The sequence below is a fragment of the Alternaria arborescens genome (assembly GCF_004154835.1).
Source record: "Alternaria arborescens strain FERA 675 chromosome Unknown contig_13, whole genome shotgun sequence".
NCBI lineage: Eukaryota > Fungi > Ascomycota > Dothideomycetes > Pleosporales > Pleosporaceae > Alternaria > Alternaria arborescens.
In genome coordinates, this window is record NW_021167868.1 from 409,851 (window position 1) to 423,906 (window position 14,056).

At 52.8% G+C, this 14,056-nt stretch overlaps 4 protein-coding genes across 4 annotated transcripts; 2 read left to right on the plus strand and 2 right to left on the minus strand.

The window, feature by feature from the left end:
* Positions 1-1,067: 1,067 nt before the first annotated feature.
* AA0111_g6273 (hypothetical protein) lies at positions 1,068-4,940 on the plus strand (the record flags this gene model as incomplete). The annotated part of the gene is made up of 1 exon (XM_028652477.1): positions 1,068-4,940. One exon carries the CDS (start codon positions 1,068-1,070, stop codon positions 4,938-4,940), a length of 3,873 nt encoding a protein of 1,290 aa, XP_028506231.1.
* A 1,054-nt stretch (positions 4,941-5,994) lies between these two features.
* Positions 5,995-6,440, minus strand: AA0111_g6274 (hypothetical protein; the record flags this gene model as incomplete). The annotated part of the gene is made up of 2 exons (XM_028652478.1): positions 5,995-6,147; positions 6,237-6,440. The coding sequence occupies 2 exons, from the start codon at positions 6,438-6,440 to the stop codon at positions 5,995-5,997; spliced, it is 357 nt and encodes a 118-aa protein (XP_028506258.1).
* Positions 6,441-8,502: 2,062 nt separating this feature from the next.
* Positions 8,503-9,560, plus strand: AA0111_g6275 (hypothetical protein; the record flags this gene model as incomplete). The annotated part of the gene is made up of 3 exons (XM_028652479.1): positions 8,503-8,732; positions 8,831-9,275; positions 9,327-9,560. 3 exons carry the CDS (start codon positions 8,503-8,505, stop codon positions 9,558-9,560), a joined length of 909 nt encoding a protein of 302 aa, XP_028506257.1.
* A 1,517-nt stretch (positions 9,561-11,077) lies between these two features.
* On the minus strand, positions 11,078-12,878 carry AA0111_g6276 (hypothetical protein; the record flags this gene model as incomplete). Its single annotated transcript, XM_028652480.1, has 4 exons — positions 11,078-12,367; positions 12,421-12,583; positions 12,648-12,731; positions 12,787-12,878. The coding sequence occupies 4 exons, from the start codon at positions 12,876-12,878 to the stop codon at positions 11,078-11,080; spliced, it is 1,629 nt and encodes a 542-aa protein (XP_028506230.1).
* Positions 12,879-14,056: the final 1,178 nt, after the last annotated feature.

The following is a 14,056-nucleotide window of genomic DNA, read 5'->3' on the forward strand; positions in this document are numbered from 1 at the left end:
TAAGAACTGCAGGCGCGGTGGGTCGCTGAGCTTCTGCCACGAACTTCTTGCAGCTGCAATCTATACACCGTTTCTTCCAGGACACCAACCACAGCCAGAATTATGATGGGCATCACGATGATAAGTCAATCACGTGCGCAGATACACTGCGCCGCAATTCACATGCAGCTTTCGCCTCCGTCGGGCACGCCAATTGATCCTCTGGGCCCGGACCTGCGGATTTAAGCCATCAGCTGCTAGTCAAAACCTGCAGCAGGCCAGATCCATGCGGGGTGCAGCCGTGTTCTTCTCGTCGTTCTGTCTGACTCATCCAGCCTTCGATGGGCGTCCTGGACGGCACGGTGTCAGAATCGTACCGGTACCGACGTTTCCAGGGCTGCGAGAGAAAGCGAGAGTCGCCCATTGGATCGCGAGCTCGGGGTGTTTGCTTCCTCTCCGGCAGGACACGTCGCCCGGGCTGCGCGCGTGTGAACGCTTGCCTAAACGCGGTTCAGCGCAGCGCGATAATTTTTCGGCAATTTAGCGTCCATCGCATCGGTCCTACCATTCATGACGACTACGAAACTATGCGCTCGAAGCTTCCTTTTGACTCCCGCTAACCAACTTGCCTTCGAGGCTGACAATATCTCTCTCCAGGCCGCAGCGTGCCTTGCATTTTCTCAGTCATATTCCCCTTCTCCTTGTAATACAATTGCGACTTCTTCCAAGTATCCGATTGGACTTGGGGCAATAACACAAGGTTTCCTAACCACCCTCGAAATTCCCCACCACACGCATTCCTTACACCCGTAAAGCGCGTTTGTTTGACGGTCATCGTCAAATGAACCTGCACCGACGCGTAGGGATCTCGAGAATAGTAGGTGTCCTCCGCTTCGACTATCAACAATCGCTTCTACCATCGTGTTTCGTGCACGCGAGCCACAAAGTTGTTGCCTAACATCAAAATTGGTCGCGGGCCGATATCCGAGTCGCCTGAAGCATCGCGATCGTCAAATCACGTAGGGAGAACGTGTGCTAACTACCAACAGTCTCACCCTTTCCATCTGGAGGGCTCCTCAAATTCCTAAATGGTGTTTAAGAGTTTCCATCTCGCGCGCCAGAGTCTTGCCAAGGGCTTTACTCACGGTTATGCTCAATCAGTAGTTGCTGGTGTTAGCCAGAACAATCCCCTCGCCTCCCTTCAACACGACCGCTTCCGCAAAGGACTCAAGAATCAACATGCCTTTACCTCAACATCGTCTACCACGAGCGCGCTCAAGGCGCTCGCCGCCGGACAACACGACCACCAGGACTCGGGTCTAGCCGCATACTACACAGCATGGCAGAAACACCAGCAAAAGACCGAGGACAAGGAGTGGTCGCAGTTCCAGTTCCGCAAGCTCATCGAATGGGACCCGGCCTCCTCCAAGGCCGCAGCTGAGGCCAAGGAGAGCAGTGTCGCGATTGAAGAAGTGGCAGAACCGGTTCCGGTTCATGCCGGTGTCAACCGCGCATACAGTACCAGCCAAGTGGAGGATTTCAAAAAGGCTGTTGGTGGTGAAGAGGCGGAGAGAATTGCGCTGGCACAAGTGGATGAGGCCATCGCACAAGAGGTGGCAAGACACAAGGCCGATAACGAAGTTGTGCAGGCCATTCAGGAAGAACTTTCGCCGATTGAAGAGTCAAGATCAGAGTCTCCCGCAACCGTCGCGGACACTCTTGTGAATTCGACGATTTTGAGCCGTACCGAATCAACCATCGCCACCAGCCCGATTGAAGCGCATGATGAGTACACCGTACAACTGCAGAAGCTGGCCATCAACCGTAATTATGCCGAAGTACCCGCTGTCTTCGAGGCTATGCTTCGCTCAGATGTCAAGCCATCAGCCACTGCATACAACGCTTTGCTATCCGCTGCGATCCACCTTCCCCGTGCTCAGCATCAGGTGGTCCCCAAGGCTTTGGACGTCTACTCGGATATGCTGCGCCGACGGGTTGTTCCTGACACCGCTACTTACACCACTCTGATTGAACTCCTTTCCGTTCGTTCTCTGGAAGTTGTGTCTCAGAGGCAGAGCTTTGAGGACAGGCGACTACGATATGGTGGTATGGAAGAGGAGGGCAGCTTCATGCTCCAATCTCACGAGACCGATTATGCTATCTTGGCGGAAGATGGGTCGCTCTCAGTCGCTATCAAGCTGTTCGATGCCGCTGTCCATGTAGAGGCAAACCGAACGTTCTCTGAGAAGACCTACCGATTGCTCGTCACCGCTTGCGCGGAAAGTGAGCGTGTAGAGGACATGGTTCGGATCTACTCCCACATGGAATCTCACAGCGTAACCCCGGCCGCCGACATGTTTGTTCCAATGATCCAGGCTTTTGGTAAATCTGGTGATCTGAAGAGTGCAGTCGAGTGCTACGACGAATACAAGGCCCTGGCAATCTCAAACGACAATGGTGAGATTGAAATCACTAGGAAGGACAACGACGTTTACGCAGCTCTTGTGAAGGCCTACACTGTCTGTGGCCGCACTGAGGGAGCTGAGAAGTTCCTGTCCAAGATCGAGAGTGCACTTTCTTCTCCAGAAGATGTCACCTCTGTTCGCGACATTGTTGGCCTCAAAGGTTTCCTTCCTGAATGGTTGAAGAACGGTTCTTTCGATCAGGCCTATGTACATGCAGTCGAGCACCTCAGCCCGCAAGCCCGCCAGATCGCTATGGCTGCTATCTGCATCAAGGCTGCTGATCGCGATTCAGTCGAGATTGCTACTCAGGCTTTCGACGATCTTGAAGCTGAGGTTGACCTGTCACGACCAGCCATGGCGATGGGTGCAATGCACATTCGCACTGGAAACATTGAAGCTGCAGAGGTGTTCTGGAGAATGCTCGAGCTCTCTCCTACCAAGGCTGACTTCATTGAGCCTACTGCCATGCACAGCATCGCGTTGATCGGCAGTGGACATGCGGAGCGTGGTCTCCGTCAAGGTCGTCAAATGTTCGCTCGCATACGGGACTCTCAGTCTGGCTCTACACAAGCTAAGATGGAGATCGTAGAGCACATTGACGAGGCTATCGAGGTTATGGGTCAGTTCATGATGAAGCGTGGTATCTTCCTTCCGCCGCGGGCTAGCATGGAACTGATGTGGACGATGATTGAAAACGGCGGCCTAGTCACCCCAGTTGCTCACCACCTACTTGCTGGAATGGGACCTGAGGCCGTTGTTCAACTCAACTTCGACGACATCACGCTCCTGATGCAAGTTCAATCTGGAATTCTACTCCAGGAGGCCGAAGTGGATGTTGCTCACGTTGCACGATTTGCCCATCTTCTCGAAGTCATCGCTGCAACTGGCACGCCGGTCAACAAAACCACTTCTGGTCTTGTTGAACAAGTGCTTACCAAGCTCGACAGGGGCGATCTCCAGCATCGATGGTACGCCTACAAGCATCCCGCTCCGGATGCCTTGTACTCCCCAGCACCCTTCGCTGCCTATCCTGTCCAAGTCCCTATTGCCCCTGCAGCTCCCACTTTCGAGGATCAATATGACCCTTACGCTGCATCCACCGACAACAAGGGCTCCGTTGCCATCACTGAACTACTGGAGAAGACCCATGGACGATCATCGTCTCACCTCAACGAGGCTTTGATGAAGTTCAGGAACATGCGCCGAGCTGGCCGCCACCCTCGGTTCTTCACATATGCTAAGCTCATCACTGCCGCTGCCAAAGAAGACCGCCTGACTCTGGCTCATGATATCCTAAACCTTGCCAAACAGGATGTCCCTCTCCTGCCTCAGTACCGCATTGTGCGATACGGCTGGGTTACCATCTTGGACGCTATGGTCGCTGCTTGCCTTACTTGCAACCAGCGTGATCTCGCAGGGAGATACCACCAGGATCTGCTTGAGATGGGTGCCGCCCCGACTGCCAACACCTTTGGTCTATACATCACTACGCTCAAGGAGTCCACTAAGACTTTCGATGAGGCGACCGAGGCAGTCAAAATCTTCCTTCGTGCTAAGTCTGAGGGTGTTGAGCCTTCTTCCTTCTTGTACAATGCTCTCATTGGCAAACTCGGAAAGGCACGACGCATCGAGGACTGCCTCTTCTATTTCTCAGAGATGCGCAACCTCGGCATCCGCCCTACTTCTGTTACCTACGGTACCATTGTCAACGCTCTTTGCCGTGTCAGTGACGAGAAGTTCGCTGAGGAATTGTTTGAAGAGATGGAGAGCATGCCCAACTACAAGCCTCGTCCTGCTCCTTACCACAGCATGATGCAGTTCTTCTTGACGACCAAGCGTGATCGCAGCAAGGTCCTCAGCTATTACGAGCGTATGCGTGCTAAGCGCATCGAGCCTACCACCCACACGTACAAGCTTCTCATCGATACCTACGCTACGCTTGAGCCTGTCGATATGGAGGCTGCAGAGAAGGTTCTTGAGCAAGTCAAGGCCGCCGGTGCTGTCCCAGAAGCTGTTCACTATTCCTCGTTGATACATGCCAAGGGTTGCGTCATGCACGACATGGAGGGTGCCCGTCGTCTTTTCGACACTGTCCTTGCCGACAGCCGTGTTCGTCCTCAGGCCTGCCTCTACCAAGCACTCTTCGAGGCCATGGTTGCCAACCATCAGATTGCTGATACTGAGGATGTCCTCCGCGACATGCGTGCTCGTGGCGTTGAGATGACTCCTTACATTGCCAACTCTCTCATCCATGGATGGGCTCTTGCTCACAATATAGAGAAGGCTAAGACCATCTACGAATCTGTGTCCGAGAGCAGGCGTGAGCCCAGCACTTACGAGGCCATGACTCGTGCCTACATGGCCGTCGAGGACCGCGCAGCTGCTATGACAGTTGTCAACGAGGGTCTGTCTCGTGGCTACCCTGCTGCCGTCGCTGGCAAGATCCTCGAGCTTGTTGGTGGTGGTCGTGCACCCGCTACTGAGGTCGCTGCTTGAGCGATCAACCTCAGCTTCTCTTCTATTCTCAGATTTACTGCCTTTTGGCATTTCGATCGTACACTTTTTTACTCGATTTACTGCGACGGCCGAACAAAAAGAATTTCTCAAAACAGCCCCCGCGCCGCCTGGAGGGTAATACTTCTAGTGGCGTGGCTGGGCATCGATATTTTATCTCTAAAGTCGCTTCTACGTTTTTCAGCGACGGCGTTTTTATCCAGGGTCTTCTTTCTTCCAGCGAAACGAAACGATATCCCGCAATCAGCGATGGAGCTGGTAGGCTGGGTGGGTCTGGCGTCTGTGTAATGGCAGGTGGTTAGGCCTAGTTGGGCTGCCTGGTCTGGAAGTTGGTTGGTTGGGATGTGGGGCGATCATCTCTCGTACTGCATCTCGTCATGGCATGGTGTTATCTCTGGTGGTCATTGCATCTGCGCGGTCGTTAAATATGGTTTCGCTGTACAATACCCTGGATTATACCATCTCCTCTCTAGACAAAGGTTCGGATTCTGGTGGGCGGCGCGGTATTTTAGTATCATTTAGGTAGATAAGTAGTCAGACGGAACGGTCACACGTTTGCGTTAGAAATGAAGCGAAGTGAAACTGTAATAATAAAGTTGTTCGGTCGCTCTGTGATTATGGAATTCGTGAACGTTTATAAGCCTCCTCGAATGCGACGAGAGATTGTCTGGAAGCAGTATTACCTGTCCATAGGCATATTCTGTAACATTTGATAGAGGGATACTCGAATGATTCTCGGCTCTGACAACCAAACACGGCACGTTGAAAGTAGAATCGATATAAAAGACATGGTTCAGTGGCTGATCGGAGCGAATGCTCGAAAAAATGCATGTTACGCTATTATCGCAGACTACTGCTAGGCAACAATAAAGTCTAAGCAAGGCTTACTCCCCCAACGCCATGCTCATGCATGATGAACCACCTCATGGATGGTCATCAATGTCGTGAATCGTGAAAATGTAACGCGTGCTGGTATATACAAAGACCCTTCCCTCGCTTCTCGCCTATTATACGCTCCCTTTGCTCATTCAACTGCTCAGTTGTAGTTTCTCGTCTCGGTCGCTTGGTCAGCTTCTCGTGCTAGGCGGTTCTCGTTGGCGGCTTGCTGCAGAGTCTGGTTGTTCGTTTGGCGTTTTTGTGCATCGAGCTTCTTCTGGAGGTCGCCTGATGAAGCCTTGTTCGCGCGGGCCTGAGAGCTATGTCAGCGATTGTGGTCAAGAGTCGCGTGGCCCTTTCTTTGCTCTTGCTCCGTCAGATGTTAAGGTTATAGGTGCGTACCTCTGCAGCAGCCGCAGCCGCAGCTTTCGGATCATCTTGCCTGTTGCTATCTCCTAGCGTTCGTGGTGGTCCACCGACCTTTGGCTTTGGTGGTGCAACATTGTTCGGAATAGATGCTCTGGTCGCAGGCGTAGGCGCAGATTCAAGTGTGCGCCCATTGCCTGCGAAGTTGTCTTTTGACTGTTTGCCGCAGAGATTACCCATCTGTAGCTCTGGAGCTGAAGCTGTAGGAAGTTGGGACGAAGGAAGTTTGGTGACGACGGTTGTAGTGATAGCTACTGTGGCTGTGCGGAGGTAGGGTCCAGGTTCAAAGTGCAAGGGAAGGTTGCGGACAAGACGTCAGCCTCGTGGCGGGGAAGGTGCATTGCGACGCGTGGGATTGGCGCCAAGTACCCGTCTCTCGGATACCGGCTACGGCATCTTCAGGCAGGGTGCAACTGTGCGTCAAACACTGCAGCTTTTTAGCTTCTCTGATATCTTCTCTACAATCCCGTCGCGTTTGTGACGGCTACACATGACGATGACCACAAACGTCAAGCACTCCGTGGGTGGGTACACTAGAGCGGTAGCGCAATGAGTTCTTCCGTATCCCGTGGATGGAGGCTTCTTTGGCCGATCGCACACAACGACACCGGTGTGTGAGTGGCCGCACGTACGCCGATACAAGTCGGAATACTACCAGACATTAACAACAACGCCTCGCAGTCATTCATAGCCTCGTTGTCTGTATCCGGGGACGCCAGGATTCGGAACAAGGACGATACACATGACAGTCGTGACTTGGAGCGAAAGGCCAATCAGAGAGCAGGAGTTGGATATACACTTTTACGCATCTGGTTAGGCTCCATTCACTCTTCTCAAGCGCATACCTTCACCTTCTCAGCCAGTTCGTTCCTTTCACTCGTGGTTGATGTTGTAGAGTTGTCAGGGTAGACCCCTCAAAGGCATGATTGATTGTATGTTTTTCTTTTCACTCACCCCTCGCACCTTACCTGGCATTCTGATTACGCCATCGTGCTTTCCCACGTCTGAGAACCGTGATGGCCTCCGCCTTGACTTTTCGATATCGTCAGGAACACACGCTCTGAAACTCCCAAAGCACGCAAAAATGGCTAATAACTGTGCAGATTGCGATCGCGATTCAGCTTTTGGAGACGACGACGACTTCTGGACTACAAATCCGATGTTTTCTTTGGGCGCACCAGTGACTGGGACCAAGCGTGCTGCAGACAATCTGAAAGATGACGCCGCACGAACCCGGGGCCAATCAACCCCGTCTCAGCTTGAACATGGTACTCAACCCGTTGATCCAAGCTTGTGTTGCACTCGCTGCCCAGAAACATGCGACGTGCGTTCAACTAAGCGGAGGGCCTCCGCCCTAAAGGTGGCCGAGTATCACGAACTCACCACCGAATCACACACCGGTCTTGATACGGATTGTTCTTTTCCAGATGACTGCTTCGAGAAATTCTGTCAGGAATGCAATCTGGAGCCATCCTGTCCACCAGCCCCTTGCCCTGACGACAACTGTCCCGATGTCTGCCCCGCAGACTGCCCCGAAGACGACGCTTGTTTCGACCCACGGTGTACTCAGAAAGATGAGCATTGTACAGACGATTGTATAGATCCCCAGTGTACAAAGATCGCTTGTCCAGATCAGGTATGCTGCTGTCAGAAGTGCAACGCTCAACCCTTCGCTCTGCCTGGCACGCAGCACGAGTGTCACTTCGCTCATTCCGCTCCTACGTCCGTCGGTACTGTGTACTGTTACGACTCTGCGCCTTGCCATTTTCAAGAAGGCTTTCACGGACAAGATGATGGGTTATCTTCGTTTGAGACATATCCTTGCTTCTCCCAAACTCACGGGTACAATACCATCGCGGATGACCTGACCACGATAGCGTCAAGCGCTCCAACACCAGCTTTGTCGCACAGCAACTACACTTCGCTGGAAAGTGCATTCACCACTGAGCCGTCACCGGGGCCTGGACAAACGATCTTCCCACCACACTGTTACCTCGACGTCGCCGGTGATCACTGTCACATCGATAACTCGTGTTGTCATGGATCTCAAAGAGCCTGTGGTGATGCTCCGTCTGCGTCGCAACAACAGCTTGAGCTTTGGAACTCTTCAATAGCACCAGGCAACGGTTTGGCGTCAAATTTTATGAACTTTGGCTTCAATCCAAGCCTACCAACGAGCCCTGTTTCAGCCGATCGTAACTCTCTACACTCATCGAACCCGTTCAGCCTGAACTCTCCCATGATGGATTTCAACGACCAGACATTCCACGATCAGTCGTGGATGCTGACAGATTCGGCGTTCTCAAACACTTTCCAACCAGCGAGCTCATTCACTGGTGCAAACAAACTCGACTTCCTCGCTTCGGCGGTCCAGAGCGAGATCTTGCGGCCAAGCACATCGGATTTGACAGTTTCGAGCTCGGCTTCTGCTGCTAGAGCTCAAACTGAAGCTCAAGCGTGTATATGTAAATGGTACGTCGGTCTGGAGCAACCCTTTACTGCCGAGATCATCTCAATCTATGAAGCCTTTGCGATGGTATGAGGACTGTAAGCTAATTGACACCTCCCAGGCAACATGCACCCGGTGTCCTCTGCCTCGCCGTCTTCGACGCCCCCGAAGCCCTTCACAGACATATCAAGACCGGACACGTAGACAACTGCACACACTGCTTCTGTCAATGGGAAGGTTGCGAAGCACACTCTAAAGATTTCAAGCAGCGCTCCAAGCTGTCTCGTCACCTTCTTGGTCACGCGGGTTATCGCCCATATGCTTGCAGCTACGAGGGATGCGAGAAGACGTTTGCCACCAACCAAGCAAAGGACAACCACGAGAGAACACACACAGGCGAGAGGCCATATGTATGTGACCGTTGCGGTTACACAACAACGACACATACACAACTACAAACACACATCAGTGCGCTACACGAGGGTAAGAAGCCGCATAAATGTCGGTTCTGCGAGTTTACATGCGCCGACTCGAGTAATTTGAGCAAGCATGAGAGGACACACCAAGTAAGCATAGATTAACAACACTAGAACTACTTTTACTAACGATATCTACAGACGCTACGACCATACAGATGTCCCCACCCAAACTGCACATTCAAGCCCGACTGCCGCTGGGAGAACTTGAAGCGGCACTTGCGTCGTTCGAGTCACTGCCCGCAACTCCTGGTAGAAACCAGCGAAGAGTACAAGTCCTACCGCGAAGGTGTACGGCGTGAGATCGACGACTGGCATAAGCGAAACGAAGATGGTGGCCTAGGAAAGGCCGGTAGGAGGAAGGGCAGAGCGTAGATGACACACTTCGGTGAACAGATAACACCGAAAGTGAGGCGTGGTGCCTTTGGGCAACTCTTTTATGACGCGTTTATGAGAACGTCATGTTTGGACACGAATTTACGGATTGCCGACGAACACTCCCTTTAGGGTACTATCATGAACAGCATTAGGATAAGCATGATACCAGTATATATAACAATTATCTACCAACCATTATCTTGCTCAACTTCATGTTTGCTACAACGCCGCTCAAATATAGCGGCATAAGCCTGCGCTGTTAGTACTACCATACCAGCTACGTGAAGATCATACAACATGCGTGGGCTAGTGCATCCTCGGAAATTTGGAAGCGAAGAAACGGTTTGGAACCGGGATGACGGGGATTTATGCTATAGGTGTATGCCTGGTATAGTGACAGCGATGCGTGTTTCAGGGCAGACAAATTTAGACAGAGTACCGATATCTTGGATTTGAGAAAAGAAGGGGAAAGGGGTGTGGCGGCGCTTGAGTATTTCAGGATGAATAGATCTGAGGAATAAACCGAGCCATTAAGGACGATGAGTCATGAATGTTGGTGTTCTAGTACTCTGGTGACAGGTCGAACTGGACTGTGGCAAGATGCTTACCATGGTGAACACTGCACAAAGCACTCACTACCTGGAGGACTAAAGTCATATGTTCCGTAGTTTCCATTGCCGTACCTAGTTATTCAAACGCAAGCAACCATCTTCACCAACTCCATCTCTCTCCTCACTATCCAAACAGCAAAGCCGCCATCCGACTCAACAAAACCCCCTTCTACTCAACAGGCGGGATATCGTAGAAATGTAATCAAGATAGAGCATTAGCCTTTTTTTCCTCGAGTAGCATGGAAGCAAGGTCATATATACAATATCACTTCCATCGCTCTCTCGCTCAAAAACAGTCAACAAGAAAGAAAAGGCTGCGTCGCATGGGTGATGCGGCGGGGTATAGAACAGACAAAGTCAATCAGCCGGAGGTATGTCAGGGTCGTGTGTACCAGGGTGTGTGCGTGTGGCGTGATTACTGGGACGTCGAAGGGTATTTTGCGCGAGGTTGCGCAATCAGGCGGTGAAGGAGCGTATTAGACACTAGGCCCGAAGGCAGTCTATGGTTCGCGCAGATCGTGAAATAGCAGAAGGGTTCTAGAGGTCGTGACGTGTCGATGGTCCGAAGGGCTCGGGGGACGAGGACCCCTAGAGGGGTAGGGAGGACCGATCATCGGGAGACCCAAGAACCAAAGTCGAAAAAACAAACAACGCGTAAAAAAACATCATCGTGGCGACATTACTATTTGTGGACGGATTCGGAGCTGATGAGGGTACTAGACCCTAGGGAGTGGACGTCTGGTGTGCTCGCGAGTAGTGGCCGTGTTACCGAAGAAGAAGGTGGTGCGGATGCGACACAACTCTTGCTCTTGCCGTACCGTATGTAAGGCGGCGGGCGATTTGAGGTAGGGGATGGCGAGGAAGCAACTATGGAGCGTTAACAGACCAGGCTTTCAAGACATCTTAAGGGCTTGGAGGTATGCGGTCACCTCCACTCCCATGTCCGCCAGAGTCTGTGCTGTCGCCTTCGATGGTCTTCCTCCAGTGCTGTGGCAAGCACACGCAGACTAGAGGAAAAGCCTTGATCTCATTGTCAGATTCAACAGGTGACCGTCGGCCTCCGTTGCTCACACCCGAGTCACGCTGCTCGGCCTTTCGTGCCTCCCACTGCTCTGCCGTCTCGGAGAGTCTTACACCTGTCGCCCAACCATCATCCCATATACCGACAACCTTGAGCATATCTCCTCTTTCAAGCTCGAACTCGTCACCGGCACGAGGTTGGTAGGCCCAGAGAGTGGCGACAGTATCGTTCGGATGAATATCGTCCTGAGAGTAGTAGTCTTTGAAAAATTGCAACTGCTCAGACTGGCCGGAAGCGACACCATCTGGACTCGAGAAGTTACGCGTCTGATCAGATCCAGAGAGTGGTGACGAGCTTGCTCCTAGAGCGGAGTGGCTCGATAAAGAACCTTGTCGTTTAGGAAGGTTACCAGCAAGATGGCCACGGATGGATTCGGGTGAATCATAGGGACCGAGTTGAGAGCCACCGTATGCAGTCATACGATCGCCTCGATCACTGGGGCCTGAGGATGACGACCCTTCCAAGGCCGACATACGTTGAACACGGGCGCCTGGGAGGATAGTAGCGGGCGTTTGACCGTCGCCCCCATAGCTCATGGGTGGAATAATGCCCGCCTTGGGTGATTGGTGTCGCGAAGGGGATGGCGTGTTGAAGACGCTACCAGCCTGGCTATTCTTTTGGTGCCGCCTTCGCATGCAGCAGAAGGCAATAGCTGCAATGATTAGGGCGGCGCCGATGAGTGATCCTATAACGATGCCAGCAATGGCACCTCCAGAAAGACCAGAACCGGAATCGCGTCCCCCAGATCCTGCGCCTGCTGTGGAGCTTGGAGATCCAGATGAAGTGCTCGAGGGGAATACTGGAGGCATCGAAACAGTTGTGGGCAGATCGACACCTACGCAGCGCGACTCAACGTTCGCATTGACGCAGCAAGAATCTGTGGAGTTGACGGTACTTGAGCCACAGAAGAGGCACAATCCCTGGAGGTTACCTTGATATCCACATTCGTCGGGCTCGTTTTTGGTTGCATCGATGCAGTTACTGCTGAGCGAGCTGGCAGGGTTGGAGCAGCGAGCGAAGTCGGAACGAATTTCCGGAACTGCATTGTTACCAGGTGTACCGCACAGGTCCGGGCTTGATACGATTACTTGTTCGCTGATAGCAAAATCGGCCTGCGTCTGTCAGCCTTACGATACGGTGTAATTTCGGGAGGATAGTTACGTACGCAAGCACCTGCGCAGAGCGGAGTTGCGTCCGTGTCGCTGAGTCCGCATGCAGTCCTAGAAGATTGGATGATGAGGTTACAGAGGACTGTTCTTGTGTAACGAGCATAGAGATTGGTGGTGCTAGTGAGGTTGACGCTTGAGCATCCCAATATGTCTTCGTACCTGAGGTGTGTTAGTCTACTGGTGGCATTGAGCAGTCGTGTGGCACGACTAGGACTAGACTAACTGTCGCTGCGCGTATCCGGTGCCAATATAGTTGACCAAACCTTCGTCGAACGACTGGGTGTCAGACACGTATTGGAGGAAAGGACTGTTTGCGACCAAGGTTAGTCACCACTCGATATATCCAGTCACGTTGGACGTACAAGTTGCCGGTCAAATTTGTATCGACGGATGCAGAACTGAAGGCCGGACAGGCTGTCGAGCCCCGGAGCGATACGCAACTTTGCTGGGCCATGGTTTGTGGTACAGAGGCAGCAGCAGCAACAAAAACCGCAAAGACGAGAGCCCTTTTTGTGCCAGAACGTGATTGCTTTTGGGAACAGGAGGTGGTAGCGCGAGCATTGTCGCAGCACAGGCACGGGCGCATGCTGATGATATTGGTACGCGTAGAAGCTGTATGACTTGTCGATAATTCCAGTCCTAGGATGTGGCCGTGGTGGAGTAAAGTTGTCGACGATGACGGGCCAGTAGGAGACGCGCAGCTTCAAAAGTCCATTCGCGACATGTAGATAGGGCGTCGGGCGGTGTATATCTATGTAGTTGTCGTCGACGCAAGAGTATTAGAAAATAGAGACCGTATCGATTGCGTGCCGGTCTAAGAAAGGAAGGAGAGAGCCTGGCTCGCAGCGGCAGAAAGAGCGTACTGGGTAGGGAAGCTGCGATGGGTCTCTACAGTGGAGAGAGGAAGGCACGCGCTTGAGCCTTGGGGGATGGTCAACACGCACGAACAGCGAAGCTACCGTGTCGGCTAGCTCCTTCCTTGGGCGCCAGGGTCAGCTCTGCCTAGGCGTTGATTGGCCCGACCCTGCCGGCGGGAAATGAGCGCGAAGTCTGTACCTGGCCTAAAATTATCTCTCCGATGCTTTTCGTCTCAGGTTCCTGGCTGCGGATTACGACTCCAGCTGGTCGAGTGATGAGGGTTAACACTGTCATGCTATACACCATCCTCATCACCGACCCACTGCATATCCACTGCATACCCACTGTGTGCAACGTGTCGACGGGAGCTCGCAGCTCTCCACCTGGGCCTTTTGCTGGCTTGCAGCACTGCGTATGCGGTATAGCGTCTGACTGCATGCGCTAGCCCTCCTCATGTACTAGTCCGCTGTTTCAATATACAACTACTGCCTTCACCGCGCAACCGGTCCGCTTCGGCTGGCCTTGCTATGTTGCAGCGCATAACGTCGAGCTTGTGCCTGAGACCGTCCCACCTCAGTACTACCATCGCTTCGTCCATGCGACGTGGTTATGCGCGTTTCGAACCGCGCATGGAGCTTGCAGATCCTCCAGCCTCGTCCTTAGCGTCTTCCGTGCTTCTGTTTACTGCACTTCTTCTGCGCAACGCCCGTTGACCCTCGGCCCTTTCCCTCTCCAGACTAGCTAGCGGCCCGCTCCCCTCCCTGAACCATTGTT